General features: G+C 46.3%; 1 protein-coding gene across 1 annotated transcript in view; it reads left to right on the forward strand.

Moving 5' to 3' along the window:
• The first annotated feature begins 6 nt into the window (after positions 1-6).
• The window catches only part of DAP (death associated protein), a 49398-nt gene continuing 29839 nt past the window's right edge, over positions 7-19565 (forward strand). Inside the window, exons 1-2 of the mRNA XM_006081502.3 lie at positions 7-134; positions 12284-12383. Of these exons, the coding sequence (XP_006081564.1) occupies positions 80-134; positions 12284-12383 (155 nt within the window). The 5' untranslated portion in view covers positions 7-79. The remainder of the gene's footprint in view (positions 135-12283; positions 12384-19565) is intronic.

The raw sequence follows: 19565 nt of genomic DNA on the forward strand, positions 1-19565 counted from the left end.
CTCCGGCTCCTGCGCACATCCTCCCGACCCACGAAGCCGCCGCCACCTCCGCTGCCGTCCCAGCCGCTCCGGTCGCACCATGTCTTCGCCTCCCGAGGAGAAGCAAGCGACGAAAGCTGGACACCCGCCCGCTGGTAATGACTCGTTTCCACTTTCCCTCCCGTCGTGGGTCCCGGAGAGCCGGCCCGAACCCGCGGGCGCGGGGCGCTGGGCGGGCGGGCCCGGGCGCCAGGCGCGGGGACTGGTTCACCAGCCTGGGACCTGCTCACTCGTGGCGTCTTCAGTTAAACTGAACCCCGCCTTTGGCAAAACCCATTTCTTGCAAGTTGGGGAAGCATCGCAAGCCTGTGGCCGTTGCATGCAAATGGGAAGGACTTGGATAAGCCCAATTGCACAACTTCCAAAAATAATAATAATAATGGGCGGCGAACGCAGCATGTCCAGATGTTTCGGAAAACCGGGTCGCCGACCCAAAAGTTAATGTTTTTAATGACAAGGTGGTGATGGTCGGTTGACGGAAATCATTTTTACCATCAATCACTCAATATGACTTTGCCCCCCAGTTGCTTTCACATCCAGTCTTTTCTCAAAAGTGGGGTTTTGGGGGGTGTTTTTGGAGTGTTTTCTTGTTTGTTTGTGTTTTCAAATTCTAAACTCTAGGCCAAGGAAGTTAAACCCAGGAAGGACTTGCATAGAAAATGTGAATCCGAGCCGCTCTTATGTTCACGCCGCCTCGCCCCTTTCCTCGCCCCTTTCGGTCCCAGGACAGACAGTTCCTGTTCGCTCCCCGCTGGGTGCAGGCTGCTCGGCTGCTCCGTTTCCGGGTCTGCTCCCCTTTGGAATGACAGCCGATGCCGGTGCAAGGACCCTGGGGGAGAATGGAAGGTGCCTGGGTCCCAGAGGCCAGGCCCCCTCCATGTGTGGGGTTAGGGTTAGGGTCCAAATTGCACACCTTTGTGTTATAAACTCCCTCCACGTGTGGGGTTAGGGTCCAAATTGCACACCGTTGTGTTATAAACTCCGTCTCCTGATGCCAGAAGCCTCGGGGGCCTGGCTGCGTTGTGGGGCACATTAGTGCCACCTTCTTCTTGTAGTAAAGACTCCCTGATCTCCCTCCGTCAGTCTGCCGTCCCCCAGGATAGGGCCCTCGTTCTCTGCGTGAACACGTGACTAGGGCCGCTCTTCCAATAAATACTCCGAGCTGATATTTGCACTGCTGAAAGCAGCTCTCAACAACCACCAAAAACTGCCTGGACTAGGGAAGGAAAACGGCTAACCGATGCCTGCGACTTAACTGGCATGGGGTTTTAGAAAGTAGTCCCGCTGTAGTGGGAAATGGGCTTTGGGGCCTTTGTGTTCCATTCGTTTAAAAAATTAATAAAATAAAAAGTACCTCAAAGAGATTTCCTGTAAAGATAACGTGACCTTTAGTGTCTGCCTCAGTGGGTCCGTGCCCATCTGCTGGCTGCTGATGACCTGGCAGCACTGCCGGCGGGAACGCCTTTCTTTACACTCCCCTGTCCCAGGGTAAGGAGTGGCAGTAAAGCGGGTAAGTTGGGATGAGACCAAATCAAGGTAGTAGTAACTAAGTTGCACATAGAGGCATTTCCACGTGGAGATTTTTAAGATCACAGACGTGAACTGTGCATATTAACTCCCTGGAGAAATTCCATGAAAGACTTTGGTTTTCTTCGAATTCTAAACAGCTAGGCCTTGTGAATTACAAATTAAATAGCTCATTTATGCCAAAGGGGAGAGGAGCCAACTTATTTGTGCTGGTGTAGCCAGTTTTCCTAATCTATGAAATGGGAGGTTTGGGGGTGTCATCATAGAGCAGAGCTACCTTTGCCACGTAACTCTCACTGGAGCTCCCCCCTTCCATTCATCAGAATCCAAGTTCAAGGGCAGTTAATCCCACAGGCAACCTCTTCAAGTGACTTCAGGGAAGATCCTGTAGCCTTTGGGGTCCCAGTCTCACAGGAACTGCTTAAAGAACTGTCACTGACATTCCCCATTTTCCAAGGCCAGTCATATTTGCCCAGAGTTAGAGGCAGAACCTGGCATCTTGGTCCAGCGGTACAGGTTAGAAGGGGATTTTTTGTCATGTGCAGTATTTTGCCTCAGATCCACTTTCCTGTGGGAAAGCTCTTTTTAGCAAAAAGCTGGGGGTATTTGGATATTTTTATTTACTCTGGCGTGGCCAGAGAATAGGACATACTGCAGAGTTGATGTTAAAAACAAACAAACATAAAGGCAACTCACTATAATAAAGATAATTATCAAGTATAGCCAAGAGCACAGTTCATAAATCAAAAATAACAGCCTTGAAAATTTTGGGTACACTTTCATTAAGTGCTTAAATTGGATAACACAGACTTGTGCTTAAATCCTCAATCGGAAACAATAAAATTCTCTTTTATGACTATCTTCATGTTCTTTTGTGTTTTCTCGTTGTTGCTGTCTGAACCGGTATCCAGTGCATTCTCACAAAATTAGCTGTTTCCTTGTCACTTTTACCTCCACCTGTCTGCCTCTCCTTCTTGCTTCCAGGGTTGGGTCTTAGTGATATCTTCATCCACAGGAGCTGGCACAGTGCCTGGTACAAAAATACACAATAAGTAGCTTCTGAGTGAGTTCCTTCAGAGCCTCTTAGCACCTCTCACTTCCCCAGAGCATGCGGGGCCCGCAGTGTTCTCTACCTCTGCGCTGTCTCCAGTGTGCACTAGGGATGCAGGTGTGACTCTCATCCAGTTTAAATAACGTCATAAGTGCAAGTAGTAACAACATTTGCTGAGTGTTAATGTGCCTGGTATAGGGGAGGGTAAATAATTTTCCCTCTACCCTTCTAGGTTCCTGGCCGAGACACCTCTCCCCATCCCCTGTGATAAAGACAGATTAATAAGAGAAAAACAAACCGAAGTTTATTAACAGGAATACCTCCTCTACACATGGGAGAGACCCAAAAAAACTGAGTAATTCCCTGAAATGGCCCAAGCCACCACCATAAATACCAACTTCAACTAAAGACAAAAGAAAAACATTGGGGCCCTAGCCAATTTGGTTCAGTGGATAGAGCGTCAGCTCGTGAACTGAAGGGTCCTGGGTTTGATCCCGGTTAAGGGCACATACCTCAGTTGCAGGCTCAATCCCCCGCCCTGGTCAGGGTGTATGCCGGAGGCAACCAATCGATGTGTCTCTCTCACATCAATGTTTCTCTCTCTGTCTCTCCCTGTCCCTTCCACTCTCTCTTAAAATCAATGGAAAAATATCCTTGGGTGAGAATTAACAACACCAAAAAACAAACAAACAAACAAAAAAAACATTGGGGAGTAGGGAGCCAGTTATGGGGGGTTTCCAGAAAAAGCCAGGTAAACCAGGGTAAGGTTGCTATACAGATTTCAGGTTCTCTTGTGATATAGTCCTGCTTCCCTTTCTAGTACAGAGAGGGAGATACTTACACAGGGAAATTTCCATTACTAATGTAAACGTCCCTTACAAAACGATAGCTTCTCAGTTTTCTGAGGTTTTCCTTCTCTGCTGGTTTTAATCAGCTCAAAACAGCCCTTCTGCCACAGAGGCATATTTCATGGTGGTGCATTCTGCTGGCCTTCATTGGCACTATTTTAAGCCCTTGCCTCTTGTTCACTCATTTTACTGACAGTTACCTTACAGTTGGGATAAAGAGGACAACTCCATTTTAAGAACTGGCCAAACCATTTGGAGTGTCTCCTATCAAAGCTAGTGAGTTCAGGGGGACCAGCCTGTAGGTCCTTTGCCCCTTGGAACCTCAGCAGCCCTTTGCACAAGGTGCTCCATCACACACCCTGTGTCTCTTCCCATCACATGCCCTGTGAGATTGATGAGGCCGTTTGCACAGGCTTCTGCAGTGTGTAGGACAGGGTTGTGCAAATATAGAGTACGTCACTGAAGCGTGGGGATGGTGCTGCTCCACATCCTGGCCTCCTGGCAGTATGCTGTGGAGGTAATCCGGTCTTAATGATTTCAGACCACTCCACTGCTCTTGACTACAGAACATCTGCAGAGAAGTGGTGGGAGACTGCTTGTTCTATGAGAGCTACTGCAAATGCAGACTAGCAGAGTTAGAATTAGTGAGGTTCTGTCTCATCTAATAGTCCAAGGGTGCCTTGGCAGAAGGAGGACATAATTATAAGCCACACGATTACTCATTTCTTCCAATCTTCATGAGTTGGTGGCAGTGATGTGGCTAACATCTCTTTATTAAATACATTTTGCTGGCCCCGGTACTCTCCATTTGCCAGGGGATCCAAAGCCATATGTCAGTACAGTTCTCATAAACCTAATAAGAAATAGTGTTGAACATTATTAGTTCCCATAAGGTTATGAAAAGTAGGCCTCACAGCCCTTCTAGACCTGAGTCAAATGGAAGTAGAAAACAATTGTACTTATTGAAAGTAAAGTGAGAAATAGATCACTTTACTCTTTGTAGTGATTTCAAAATAATTCAATTCTTTGTTATATTAATCAGACAGGAGTTAAAGATGCCTTATGGTTCAGCCTATGAGTGGCATGTGTCACTGTTAGTTTCCTGTGGCTGCAGTAGCAAAGCATGATAAACAGAGGCTTAACAGAACACAACTTTATTATCTTACAGTTCTATAGGTGAAAAGTCCAAATGGTCTCACCAGGCTAAAATCAAGGTGTCTGCAGGGTTGGTCCCTTCTGAAAGCTCAAGGGAAGAGTCTGTTTTCTTACCTCTCCAGCTTCCAGAGGCTGCCCCATGCCTTCGCGTGTGGCCCCTTCCTCCATCTTCAAAGCTGGCAATGGCTGGTCAAGTCTTTCTCAACTACATACTCTGACCCTGATTCTTCTTCCTCCCCCTGCTGCATTTCAGGACCCAGATGATGATAATGGGTTCACCTGGATAATCCAAAATAATCTTATTTTATGGGCAGCTTAAAACCATGAAATAGCAACCTTAATGCCCCTTGCCATGACACCCAATACATTCACAGGGCCCAGGAACGGGAGTATGGACATCTGTAGGGTGGGGACATTATGCTGCCTACCACGGGCTCTTTTCTCCCTGCTTGACCACAACCCAGGCAAATGGCCTCAAACCAACTGCAAGGGAGGCTGGGGTTGGGATGGGTGAACACCTAGCCAGCCCCCAGTGCTAGGCTTTTCCAGAGCATCTCCAGGCATGGATCCTATTTTTCCCTGGACTTCCTGAAATCAGCCTCCCTTAACTCCAGGACAGCCCCACAGCTGCTCTGGGCCCGTCACCAGGCAGTCTGTCCTTTGTGTCACAGCCACATTGTGGAATGGAGTGCACACTACTGTGGAAGACAGAGCATGGCATGTCGAGCTCTGATCTGACGCTCCACGGCCCAGGCCCACACAGCACAGCTCTCAATTCCATGGCCACCCCTGGAAAGTGAATGGAGTGCCCTGTAAGGTTTAACAACCTTCCCACCTTGACAAACTGTGATTCAAAGTGCAGAATAGCAGTTCCCTTCTTCCTCAGCTTTCTGAGACATCAGGGGTACAAGTTCTATAATTTATCCGGGGCTCATCTTTTAGCACAAGCCATGACTTCCACTCGCCACCCATGGACCTGAAAGACCCCACTCGGTCTCGGGAACAGGGTTCTTCTTGGGTTCCCGTAACTCTTCATCTGGGGTGCCCAGTCTCCCCACAGGTTCTCTCTGCCTCTCCCCCTTTATCCTCTCCACTTTCTCTTTGTGGGGCTCCCACCTCAGATCCAGCAGCCCCCACAGATATGAAGAAATGTTTGCTTGCCCAGGGGTCTTCCCTCTCCTGGTAGAGCCATTCTCTGCACTGAGATGGTCCTTTGGCCTTGTCCCTCCTCATCTCACTGGCCCCACGGTGGGCCAGGTCCTTTCCCCTTTGCTTACCTGCCACTGCATGGCTGTACTGGAGATGAGTAGGTTCACTCTTGGACTACTGTCCTGATGGTCTTCTGTGTTGTTCCCACCTGAACAGTCCTCTCCCATTTGGTAGATTGGCTTTCCTTTGAGTAACATTCCAGTAGCTCTCTCAGCAAGAATGAAACTGACATACACTTGCAAGTCTAGCTCTAGCACCTGAGTCAGTGCTTTGGGGACATTTGTGTGAATTAACAGCCCCTCCTGCTTCCTGCTAAAACCCACACCCTGGTTCATGGGGCACTTACAGTCCTGAGCGGCCCTGGGGAGACCCCTTTCATCCCCCTGCCTGTCTTCCAGTGGTGGGTCTTCCAGCCTGTTGAGCAGGAGTAGAGAGCGAGCTATCGGTGACTCCCTCTCCCAGCAGGCACCCCAACACCCGAGGGGCTGCCCGGCCATGGGAGTGTATGTGATCAGTTGCTTCCTCATTATTTCTTACCTGGCCAAGTCTGACTGAGGAACAAGTGTCCTTCATTCCCTTTGCCCCTTGGGGAGGAAGCCGCTCTGCAGAGACCTTTTAACATCAAAGGCAAGTCCACCCCCACCTGGGCGCAGAGTGCCCAGAACCTGCCCACAGGCCAGCACTTTGTGTTTCTCTGAGGAGCAATGATACTCTGTTTCCTGGAAGGTCTGAGGAGGAAAGGCCTGCAGGGAGGGGTTCAGGGCACAGGCTGCTGGGGTCTGACCAGCTCTGCAGTCCTGGCTGTGTGACTGGGCCACTGGCTTCCCCCACTTCATGTCTGGGGACCTACTCCCCAGGGTTACTGTAAAGTGCGAAGACATGTGGCCAGTGGCTAGAACGGTGCCTGGCACATAGCGAGGTGAAGAGCAGCAAAGTTAGTTACCCAGGATCTGCGATTCTCCAGAAGCTTCCTTGCTGAGATGGTGCACTGACGCCGTCCTGGTGAGGGGAAGCTGACCAGGTCAGTGGAGAGCCGTGTGGGGAGCACTCTGTAGGGTGTCACTTACTCCTTCACAACCCCATGAGTCGCGGTAGCATCTGCATTTTACATATAAGGACACGGCAGTGAGGAGACATTGACACACCAAGGACTCAAAGACTGAAGTCTCTCCAAGTACTAGATGCCAATTGTTAAAACCCATTCAATGAGAGTAGATGACAGATGAACATTTGCCGTGTGCCCAGCCCCATTGGCAGTGTGTCACGTGTGTTAGCTCATTTAGTCCTCAGCGAACCCCTGGGGAGCAGGGGGAGAGCATTGTCACCCTTTCTTCACACACTGGGGACCCTGTGGCACAGATAGAGTTAGCAACTCGCCCAGACACATGCACGCACGTGAGCACATGGGCAGAGCTGAGACCTGAGCCCAGGAGTCTGGCTCGAGGATCCATGCCCATAACCTCTGCCTAGCACTTCTGCTAGGAGGAAGCTTGTTATTCTTTAAATTTGAAGCTCCCATTTGAATAACAACCACAACAAAAATCTAGGATTTTTTTCTTATGTCTTTCATAAAAATACTTATATTTGCAAATATTCCACAAAGATTTCTGCAAAAATAATTCTGCTTTTGTATTTTCACAAATGAAGAGTTCTAGTGTCAATGATAAAACAATCCCAATAAATACATGCTGTCATATTTTTGGCAGGATTTCAAGTTAAAATGAATCTGTCTCAGCCCTGAGTTATTATTTTTATTGCCACTTTTTATGGCTGCATTAATTACCACACATACTGTGAGGGATGGGTGAAGTTAATTGTTTTTATAAACTAAGTTAAAGGAAGGGCTAATGCAGAGTGACTGAGCTTTGTCATGTGGACTTACTTCAACAGAGGGGTGGACAGACCACTCCATGTGAGCTTCAGCTGACGGTTATTTTAAATGTCACCTGGACATGCATTGTTTTCTTTGTAGTCACTTGCACAGCCCTTTTTACTTTTGGTTTCTTGAAAACATCTGTGGGGGGTAGGGTGGGGGATGCTGAGCTTGGGGGCCATGAGTGCAGTTGCGTGGCTCTGCTTTCTCTCATATTCTTTTTTTTTTTTTCATTCCGTATTAAGCATAGTTCATCTTTTTTAGAATTTTTTTTAATTAAATCTTTATTGTTCAGATTACATTTGTTCCTCTTTTTTTCCCCCCATAACTCCCCTCCTCCCAGTTCCCGCCCCACCCTCCGCCCTCGCTCCCCACCCACTGTCCTCATCCATAGGTGCACGATTTTTGTCCAGTCTCTTCCCGCATCTCCCACTCCCCTTTCCCCTCCAAGAATAGTCAGTCCATTCCCTTTCTATGTCCCTGATTCATTATAATCACCAGTTCATTCTGTACATCAGATTATTTATTCACTTGATTCTTAGATTCACTTGTTGATAGATGCATGTTTGTTGTTCATAATTTGTATCTTTACCTTTTTCTTCTTCTTCCTCTTCTTAAAGGATACCTTTCAGCATTTCGTATAATACTGGTTTAGTGGTGATGAACTCCTTTAGCTTTTCCTTATCTGTGAAGCTCTTTATCTGACCTTCACTTCTGAATGATAGCTTTGCTGGATAAAGTAATCTTGGTTGTAGGTTCTTGGTATTCATCACTTTGAATATTTCTTGCCATTCTCTTCTGGCCTGCAAAGTTTCTGTTGAGAAATCAGCTGACAGTCGTATGGGTATTCCCTTGTAGGTAATTGAGTCTCTTTCTCTTGCTGCTTTTAAGATTCTCTCTTTGTCTTTTGCTCTTGGCATTTTAATTATGATGTGTCTTGGTGTGGTCCTCTTTGGATTCCTTTTGTTTGGGGTTCTCTGCGCTTCTTGGACCTGTAAGTCCATTTCATTCACCAGGTGGGGGAAGTTTTCTGTCATTATTTCTTCAAATAGGTTTTCAATATCTTGCTGTCTCTCATCTTCTGGCACCCCTATAATTCTGATGTTTGTACGCTTGAAGCTGTCCCAGAGGCTCCTTACACTATCTTCGTATTTTCGGATTCTTTTTTCATTTTGCTTTTCCGGTTGGGTGTTTTTTGCTTCTTCGCATTTCAAATCTTTGACTTGATTCTTGCGCTCCTCTGGTCTGCTGTTGGGTGTCTGTATAATATTCTTTATTTCAGTCAGTGTATGCTTAATTTCTAGTTGGTTCTTTATCACAACATCGAGGGTCTCATTAGATTTCTTGAGGCTCTCATCAAGTTTATCAGCAGCTTCTAGCAAATTATTGAAAGCCCTCAAAAGTGCGTTTTTTAGCTCTATATCCTCCATTTCTGTCATGTTTTTTTGTCTCCGCATTTTTTATGCTTTCTTGGTGCACCCCCTTGTGGTCTTTGTGCGCAGTCTTGTTCTAGTTAAGCCTTTATTGTTGTAGTTAATACTAGAGGGATTTGACCACCAGGCCAACTGGCTGTGAGAATCAGCTGTGTCTGCAGTGGGAAAACTTCTGTCCTCTGGAGAGGTGCTAATCTAGCCTTTGCCTGAGGCTATCTGGCAAATGGCTCTGCGCAGGGCTTAGGCGGGTCGGGTCGAAGGGGATCAACAGGGCGGGTGGAGGGAGCAGTTATGGCTGCTCTCGGTCCCGTTCCCAGAGGCTCTGCTTCTCAGAACCCCAGCAACCGCTGCAAACCTCGGAGAGAAAGCTGCCCTCACGTTCCGACTGATGCCAGACACTCCCGCTTCTCCCGTTTGAGTCTGAGTCTCTAGAGACTCGCCCGGATCTGGAGCTCAGAGTCTGAGACTCCCTCCTGATTGAAAACGACAACTGCGCCCTCAGCCACCAGCCGGCTCCACGCGCACCTCCGTACCTTTGTATTTTCCACACTGCGCCTCCTCTGAGCCTCGGTATGCTGTTCTCTTTCCTTCTAGTTGAAGAATCTCTCCTCAGCCAGCCTTCCTGTGGTTCTGGGTGATGTCCGTTCCGTCTTTTAGTTGTATTTTTGAAGTGGTTGTTTGCGGCAGCAATCTCCGGTGTTTACCTATGCCGCCATCTTGGTTTCTCCTTCTCTCATATTCTTGCCTGTGCCAAGGCTACCACACGCCTCTGTCTTAGCCCATTTGGGCTGCTTTGACAGACTACCACAAACCAGTGGCTTATAAACAGCAGCTCTTCAGGCTGCAAGTCCAAGGTCAGGGTGCCATCAGATTTGGTGTCTAGTGAGGGTCCGTTTCCTAGTTCTTCTCTGTCCTCACGTGGTGGAAGGGGCAAGGGAGCTCTCTGGGGTCTCCTTATAAGGACTCTAACTCCATTTTTAAGAGCTCCACTCTCATGACCTAATCACCTCCCAAAGGCCCCGCCTCTAAACACCATCACATTGTGGATTAGGATTTCAACAGCCTCTTCTCATTCAGATTTGTAGATTTTAGGATGCTGCTCTAATCCCCTTTTTGCAGATGAAACAGCGAGACTTTAAGGGGCCGAGTCTGAGACCACATAGGTGAGGACATGGAGGAGCTTACTGACACAAAGCCCAGTCTAGTGACCACATAAGGCTGGTTTTCTTAAACAGGGCCAGCATTTCCAAACTCTATCCTGTGGAACACTATAGTCCTAAAGGATGATAACTTGGGATAAAAGTTCTGTGGTCAAAGGCATTTGGGAAAGACAGCACACTGTGTGCCTCACAGAGCTTCATAATGCACACTGGGGGGCAAGAAATCTGGCTTGAAGAAACCCATTTAATGCTGTTCAACCTAGCATTTCCCACACTTAACAAATCCTAGAGTCCACATTTTTTTTTGTTTTTTTCTTACAAAACAGTACTAATAGCCATTGAGAAATGGAAATCAAACTACAATAAGATATCACTTCAGACCCACTAGGGTGGTTATGACTGAAAAGATAGGTGGTAACAAGTGTTGGTGAGCATGTGGAGAAATTGGAGCCCTCAGACTGGTTGGAATAGAAAATGATGCTGTGGCTTTAGAGTTTCTCAAATGGTAAATATAGAGTTACTCTGCAACCCAGCTATTCCACTACTAAGTGTATACTCAAGAAAATGAAGGTATATGTTCATGTATCTACACAGAACCTTGTACACAAGTTGTTCATGGCTGCATCATTTACAACATCCAGTGTAGAAACAACCAAATGTATATCAGCAGATGATTTGATGAACTAAATGTGGTCTACCCAAGCAATGGAATATTATTCAATCATAAAAAAGAATGAATACTGACACATGCTACAACATGGATGATCCTTGAAAACATTATGCTGAATGAAAGAAGCCAGTCAGCAGAGGCCACACATTTTATGATTCCATTGATGTCAGATGTCCAGAATAGGCAAATCCAGATGACTGGTTGCTGGGGGAGAGGACGGATTAGGGGGTGACCATTTGTGATTTGGGGTTTCTGTTTGGGGAGATGAAATGTTCTCAAGTTGATCGTGTCGATGGTTGTACAACTCCGAATACACTCAAACACCATTGAGTTGTACGCTCTAAATGGATGAATTGTATGTGAATTATATGTCAAGCTGCTTTAAAAAACTAACTTGACATCTACCAGCACTCGGTTTCACAGCACAGTCTGGGAAGGGCTTCAGCAGATGCCTTGGCTCCCACCTGAGCAGCCTCTGTGAATGTGGCAGCAGCTGCCCCATGTCACCTGCAGCTGTGTCACCCCATCGGAAGCATCATTGGAGACAAATGCTGTATGATTTCACTTACAGGTGGAATCTAACAAACAAAATGAAACAAACAAACTCATAGATACAGAGAACAAACTGATATTTGCTAAAGGGGAGAGGGTGAAAGATGGGTGGAAAGGGGGAGGGGATCAAGAAGTACAAAATTCCAGTTATAAAATAAGTCATGGGATGTAAAGTACAGCATAGGGAATATAGTCAATGATATTGTAATAACTACAGTGACAGATGAGTACTAGACTTACCATGGGAATCACTTTGTGTAAGGTTTGTAAATGTTGAGTCACTATGGTGTACACCTGAAACTAATATCATATTGTATGTCAACTATAATTGAAAAATAAAAACTAATGCAGGACTAGTCAGAATTTTTTTAAAAGCATCATCATTATTTGAGAAAGTATCACAGGGCAGGGATTCAGTAGGATCTTGTTGTGTCAAGAAGACATGCAGGACCTAAAGCAACAGCCACTCTGTCCAATGATTCGTACTCTGGTTACACTGCTGCTCTTATGAAATACTTATGAGACCAAAAGCAAACAGGAGCCATGGGGAGTTTCTAAGTGGATCTGTAGTAAGGCTGGGCTGAGTGCTATGTCATAGTGACTCTTCCCCCAACAGCACTAACTTTCTGTTAATCACTGCCATTGATGCCAGGTTATCTGAACTAACTTGTGGCCATGGGGCAACTAAAAACTTTGGAGCTGGTTCCCCTGATCCTCCGGAGGTTCCGTTTCCACACTGACCACACCCTCTTCGCTTTCTTTCTAGTGAAAGCTGGTGGAATGCGAATTGTGCAGAAACACCCGCATTCTGGAGACACCAAAGAAGAGAAAGACAAGGACGAGGAGGAGTGGGAGACCGAGCCCAGGTAGGAGAGTGCTGGTGAATCTCGGGCGTGTGACACAAATAACTTATTCAGTTACACATTAATGTTTGTTCTCTGTCCTGTGCTTCTGATAACTCCTGGGCTGTTTGGGGCCCCTGCTGTGTATTTTTCCTTTTCTAATCAGCAGGAGGGGTGGGGTGGGGTGGGGGGAATATTTGTGTTCTCAGCCTGGGGAGGAAAGGGGCATCTGGAACACGCCCTCCCTGACTGCATCTGAGCATATGCCCTCAATCTGTGGGCAGCAGCCTGGAGACCTTGAAAATGCCATACCAGCTGAATCTTGGGTGGGCCTGGTGTTCTGTGCAGCCAGGGGAGAGAACTGTTGATTGTAAAAAGGTCCACATGCATCTGGGCTTTCCCAGTTCTTCAGCCAAATCGAGAATCAGCACAGCCACACACAGGTGTCCCTAAATGACATCTCTGTCCCAGCCCCTTCGGTCCCAGATAGCTCCTCTCCCTGCATTACAGCTCGTCTCCTTGCATTCCCCCATCTCTGTTAATGAACTATTTTCCTTGGAGGTTCTGATGTCAAGTTTGGTTCAAGGACCTCGGTATCAATCTGTATCCTCCCACCTTATAATACATAGACATGCACCAGAAATGCATATGCCTCCCTGAGCTTGTCCACTTAGAAGAACGTGATCACTGAGCTTTCTACCTTACAACTTGTCGCTAGACGGTGTCTCCCCCAGAGGAGGAAAGAACGTGTAGGAAGGGTGTGGAAAGCAGCTAACCTGTATTCCTGTGGATTAGGCGCATTGTTTAGTTTCAGTCCAGTAGTCCTTAATAGGAGGTGGTATTCTCCTGCTCTACCCATGGGAAACTCAAGTCCAGAGAGACGATAAACTTGCCCACACTGTGTGCCTTGCAAGTGGATGGGGCAGGAATTTAAACCCAAGCCTTACAGGGTCCTGAGCAGGCCAGGCTTCCAACTGAATTGCTCCCACAAGCTTATGCCCCCTAAAAAGGAACGTGCATATTCTTGGTGGCCCCAAGTGGGCCCCACCGGTCCGCTCATGTATGTGCTGAATCTCTGGTTGTTTTCTGCAATCTTTGGATGCTATGAGTTACCCTGCAGTCACTTGAGGGGTAGACAAAATTTGGGGCGAAGTTCTTGAGTGACTCTTGCCTATTTTAAATCATGAGATCAGCAACCTGAAGGTCCAGCCAAGTTCCAGTTTTAAAAGAAGTGGTTTAAAGAAAACTAGCATTATCTTCCTCACCAGCTATTTTCACAAAGCTGTGTTTGTAACATAACAGCATCAGTAACACCTAGAGGTCCACAATCCTGGGTCTGAAAATCTTGGGGCCTGCTTCAGTTCAGTGGAAAATTTAGGGGTTTTTGGACCAGTGATACAGATTTTAGGAGAATAAAAGAGTGCACATTCCAATCAGAGCCCTTAGTGGGGTTTCGGGCAGTGTATTGTGACCTGGTGTGATGTTCACATTTTCAAATCTACATGCTTGGGTCAGTTCAGATTAAGTTTTGCTTCCGTATGAGTTATAAGGAAACTGAACTTTCAGAAGATCCTTGAATGGAGGATGAGAGCATGTGGGCCTGGAGGTATTTCTGCACTAGAAAACCTGGGATGCCCCTTCTTCATATCCATTTGTTTCCTTAAGAGGGAAGAAAGAGGATGAGAGAGAAAGCCATGCCTGGAAAAAAAATTCCAGAAAGTTCATGTGATTGTAAGTGGCAGAAGGTACAAATAGCTTTTTCCTATGTAGCAGTGTCAATACAGTGAGAGGTGATAGTTTGTTATCATGTTTAGAAATAAGGACATAACAGCCCATGTGTTTTCTTTCTATTGATTTTTTTCATGAGGTGGAATGTGGCATTTATGGAAGATGCGCCGTTTAAATAAATATGCCAAAGAATGAATGATTGCAGAGAAGGGAGCAGGCACCCAGGACTCTAGAGTTTAGCATCGCGCTCACCACAAAGGTGTGTTCTCTCTGGAACCAAGGATTGTGTAGCAGGCAGAGTAGGGTTTGCATAGCACATGAGCAAGGGTTCTTTGTTCCCTGCAGCCCAGTGGCTGTCATAGGTTTCCTGTAGGTGTGCTCGCTCTTGTCCTCCTGACTTCAGCTTTGCTCTTGACACACCATGGGCAGGTGGGTGGGGTCAGCCTCCGTGGAGTCAAGCTGTTGACCTATGTTCTGTGTACCTGGTGCTCTGTGTACCGGTTTACTTCCACCACCGGGCTCTCCCCGTGTTCTCCCGGGCTGACTGAACAGTTCTAGTCAGTCATCCTCCCTAATATTTTAGAGTGCAACGAGTCTGGCCCTGTTCTAGCAGCTTAGAGGGGGCAAGTAACTTTTCGAAGCTCACACAGTAATGATTGGCTGAGCCAGCATCCTAGCAGTGGTGGCTGGGTCCAGAGACCTCACCCTTAGCCACTAGGCTGTGCTTACCAATGGTGTGCCTGCTTTGTGCTGGGCACTGCTGAGTGCTTCACGTTGAGTTTAAAGCTCACACACCTATGCGTTGATATGAATGTGACCATGAGAGAGATGAAGAAACCAAGGCTTAGGAGGCTCTCCAACCCAGTGATAGACAGCTGGCAGTGGCCAGGCCAGGAGTCATCCCTCAGTCTGTCTTGACTTGGATGCCCCTGCCTCTAATATGCTACTGAAGTCCCCTGAATTGGCAGAATATTTCTAGGATCAACATAGACTGTGACTCTGGATCCCCTTATAAAATAAACGAATAAATTATGGGGTTGCCCATAACCGTTTCCATATTCCTCAAGCCCATAATCCTACCCGTGCAGCCTCACATCAGTAGGTGGTCTAATTGTCAGGGTAAAACAAGGTTTTAGTGACTGGAAACACTTCACATATGGAAAGGCCTATCTTTACTGCAGAATTTGTCAAACATTTAATTATTCTCTTGGAAACGTCATGGTGTGTGACTTCCACATCACATTACCCTCATCCTGAAGTTTGTATGTTTTCAGGTTTGGATTCAAGTGTTTTCTGGATATGAAAACAAGTACATGGTCTCTGGTGCCAATTTCCTCCCTTGCAAAACACTTGGCTTTTCTTCCCATAGTTTTTTAAACTGGTTTTATGTTTACCCATTCATCTCTGGTGGCTCCCTTCCTCATTAATCTGATAATCAAGTACTGATTACAGGGACAATGAACAACTAGAGCATTAAAGAGGTTGTTCTGTGACCAAAAGTACTAATACCACAGCTTTTACTTGTAATTTTTTATTGCATATATTTATACAACTCTTAATCCTTTCAATCTTAAGTTTTTCGGAGATTTACAAATAATTACCCATGTTGTCAAATTGTTTTGAGGTGCTACATTTTTTTTAAAAAGCAGGGGGAGGGATGTAGCAGAAATCTGAAAATGTTGCTCGAGAATTTCCGTCCAGCTGACTTCTAGTTACCTGTGGCCCTTCACATCCAAGAGGAGTAATAGGCTTCACTATTATTAACTAACTAGAGGCCCAGTGCACGAATTCGTGCATGGGTGGGGTCCCTCTGCCTGGCTGGTGATCGAGGCCTATCGATGGGCTGGCCAGCAGGGGGGAGAGGCCTGCGGGAGGTTGGCTGGCCGGCCGGGGGGCAGGGGGGCGGGGGGCGGGAGGTTGGCTGTGGGAGTGCACTGACCCCAGGGGGCAGCTCCTGCGTTGAGCATCTGCCCCCTGGTGATCAGTACGCGTCATAGCGACTGGTTGACCGGCCGTTCCGGACATTCTGGTTGTTCGGTCGTAATGGTCGCTTAGGCTTTTATATATATAGATACTTTCCTCAGTGGCTGCTGGTTTCTATCTTAGAACTGGCCCAATTAAGGAAAGCCGTGATTTTCCTCAAAGCCTTTTGTTAAGCAAGTTGCATTATGTAAAGAAGTTGCAGACATAGCATGGAAATCAGGACTCAGTAGGAGCCACTAAAGAAAACAGTTTAGTGTCGAACATGTACTGAAGTCCTGTCAAGTACAAAGCCCAAACATGAATCTGGCTTGGTACAAGATAAAACAAGATAGGTGACAGGAAGAATGAACTAGAAATGGAAGGGTTTAGGTGTGGATTGGGAGTTGGCTGAGCTCAGCTCTTTACAGCTCTGATTAGGATTGCAGTCCTGTTTCACATAACCCAAAAATAAGCATACAGTTCAAATCACCCGTCATGTGGGAAAGACCTGTAATGGGATACAAGCATTAACAGATGAACCTAACTGTAATACAAATGTTTACATAGGTACTATAACCAATTGAAAGGAGTGGAAAGAAAAAAACCTAACCTAAGTAACTTTAGATACAGTATTTTGATCAAATACTATAAGGTTAAAAAAAATCATAAATGGTATACTCCAGTTAGTAAATGTGTTTCTTATAGGAGTATATTGGGTTAGCGATTCTGAAATTGCTTGATGTATATACTAAGATTGAACAAATAAGTAAGTATATTGTGGGTAGTGAGAGCCAAGTTGCTCACTGTCAGAGAAAAAGGTTACAAATAGGCAAGGGAGAAGATTAAAATGAACTTTGTGGTGTTGAGTTGGAATTGGAAGTATTAGTATGAGCTCCTAGTTTTAAATAGATGGATGGATGGGTGGGTGGATGGATGATGGGTGTTGGGTGGATGGGTGGGTGGATGGATGGATGGATGGATGGATGGATGGATGGATGGATAGGTAGATGGATACATGATTGGATGCATGGATGCATGAATGGATAGATGGATGGATAATAGATATATACTCATATACATACATGCAGAAATAGATCTAGATGGGGAGGATTAGTATGCACACCTATTGTTCCCAGCTGTGTTCACTGAGAAGATCTAAAAAAAAAACAAAAAAACAAAAAACTGACACCCATGTACCCATGAGCATCCTGAGGGCCCAGATCTTGGTTTTAAACACCATTACCCAATCAAGGGAACCAGGGTTTCTTGGAGAAGTGGTTAATTCCAGGGTCAGAGCAGGAAAAATAAATGTAAATAGATTTGCATGTTCCAAGTAGGAATAACGTGTAGTGCCAGAGCCTGAGGAAGTGCACTAAGCAGGATGGGGCTTGTCAGAACAGCACAGGCACCAGCGTGAAGGCACCCGAGTTGGCTGGGAGCACGCTGATGGCATCGGAGAGGCTGCTAGGGAGGGCGAGTGTCTGTCTGTGCTTACAGTCTGCAGTCCGTCCTAATGGCAGCACCGCTCTCCGTGGCTCTGCAAGGGCTCAGAGGAACCCACTCTCATCCCATTTTAGTGGGCAGAGCCTCCTTCTAGGCTGGCTGCCTCTCTCTAGAAGCAATGTGTCTGCTTCCTGGGGCTGCATGCAAAGGACCACAAACTGGTGGTTTAAACTATAGAAATGTATTACTTCCAGCTCTCGAGGCCTAAGGTTCCAGGTCAAGGTATCAGCAGGGCCGCGCTCCCTCTGAAACATGAGGGAGGATCTATTCAGGCCTCTCCTGTAGCTGTTGGTAGCTCCCCAGCTGGTGGCAGCATAACTGTAACCTTCACCTGGCATTCTCCCGTGCCTGTCTGTGTCCAGTTTCCCTTTCCATAAGCACCCAGGCATATTGGATTAGGGGCTCTCCCTACTTTAGTATGACCTCATCTTAACTAATTACGTCTGCAACAACTGTTTCCAAATAAGGTCACATTCTGGGGACTGGGGCTAGGTCATTACCATAGGAATCTGGGGCAGGGGACACAATTCATCCCATTATAAGCAGGCAGCACCTCATGCCTCTAGGCATCGGTTGGCAATCCCCAGCTCCGTTGACAGGCCAGCAGCAGTGGCAGTATAATAATAATTTATTAGCTGAGGCCAGCGGACAGTTGCCCTGTTGAGCACAGTCTGCCTCCCTGGACAGGTGATGCTCTGAGACCAGGGTCCCCATCCGTCAATTTAAAGACTGGTTTGTACCTGCACCCCAATAAGTGTATATGCATTTCAAATTATACCTCATACAATCCTAACATTATATAAATTATAAAATGGATGCAAATGGATATTAATGTGTTAGATAAAGTTGAAATAAGCACTACTTCAATGTCATGCTAATCATTATGAGTTTATAATATTAGTTACTGCTATCTCAAGGTCCCTGGAGGTGAGGGTTCTCATTGATGATTTAGGTTTAAATCTAAATTTCTAATGACCTTCTTGGTGATTTCAGGCTTTGTGGGGGAGGCAGCTTCTTGTCAAATCTGATTAGATGTGTAATGTGGCTCATGAAGTACTTAAACTAGGACACGTGTAACTTTTTTATTATTGTTCACTTGTGTTTTTATCCTCCAGCAGTTTATTTTGCAGGAATCTTTTTAAGCCACTTGTTAATTTTGTAAAATCCATTCATAATACATTTGAGTACAGTTCTAGGTGCTTGGGATATATCAAGGATAAAACTAGAGAATGTAGTTCACTACCCCATTAGCCAGACAGTGTCGTATAGATGTTGCAGGACATTGGAAGCAGCTGAAGGGGTGAGGGACCTGCAGGTGGTGCCCCACTCCTTCCTCCAAAGCCCTGAGGACCATCAGGCAGACAACAAGACAGTCCACATAGTAAAGTGGGAGAAAGCTTAATTCATCTGGTGTTTTTGTTAGCTAAAAATAATGTAAATAGATTCGCATGTTTATCTCATTTGTCCTCTCAAGCACAAAGAACTGCCTTGTCCTTGATTGCTTAGTGGTGGCTCCACTACCAGTGTTCCTGTTGAATGCGGTATAAATTAAACATTTCCCCTGAAGCCTGTGGCTATGTATATATTAGGATGATCAATAGGAACACAACCGTGTGCATTTTAAAAAATGTTTCCCAGAACTGCCCAATGAACACAGAGTATGATGTGTGTGACCCAGCACGTTGTATCCTAGAAGTCATGGGCTTTAGCCTTGTCAGGAACTCAGTCTCTGAGTTCTTTTTTCATGAAGATGAGCACCAGAGGAAGGCACAAGGCTGACAGGTAGCAAGTCAAAGGCTCGCTGCTCTGCCAAGGAAAGGAGCATATGGGCCTCCATATGTCACAGGCGCCGGGCTGGACGCCTTGGGTTTGGGAGGGAGAAGGAAAGTGCTGAAGGCCCAGCTTTTCTCCAGTGCCCAGGCTGCTGGTAACTAGCTTGGAGGCAGTGTTGGCACAACATCTGGTTCCGGAACAGATGCGGAAATCAGGTGTGATTGATGAGCTTCTGAGCAC

The sequence above is a fragment of the Myotis lucifugus genome, unplaced genomic scaffold, assembly GCF_000147115.1.
Source record: "Myotis lucifugus unplaced genomic scaffold, Myoluc2.0 scaffold_0, whole genome shotgun sequence".
Lineage (NCBI taxonomy): Eukaryota > Metazoa > Chordata > Mammalia > Chiroptera > Vespertilionidae > Myotis > Myotis lucifugus.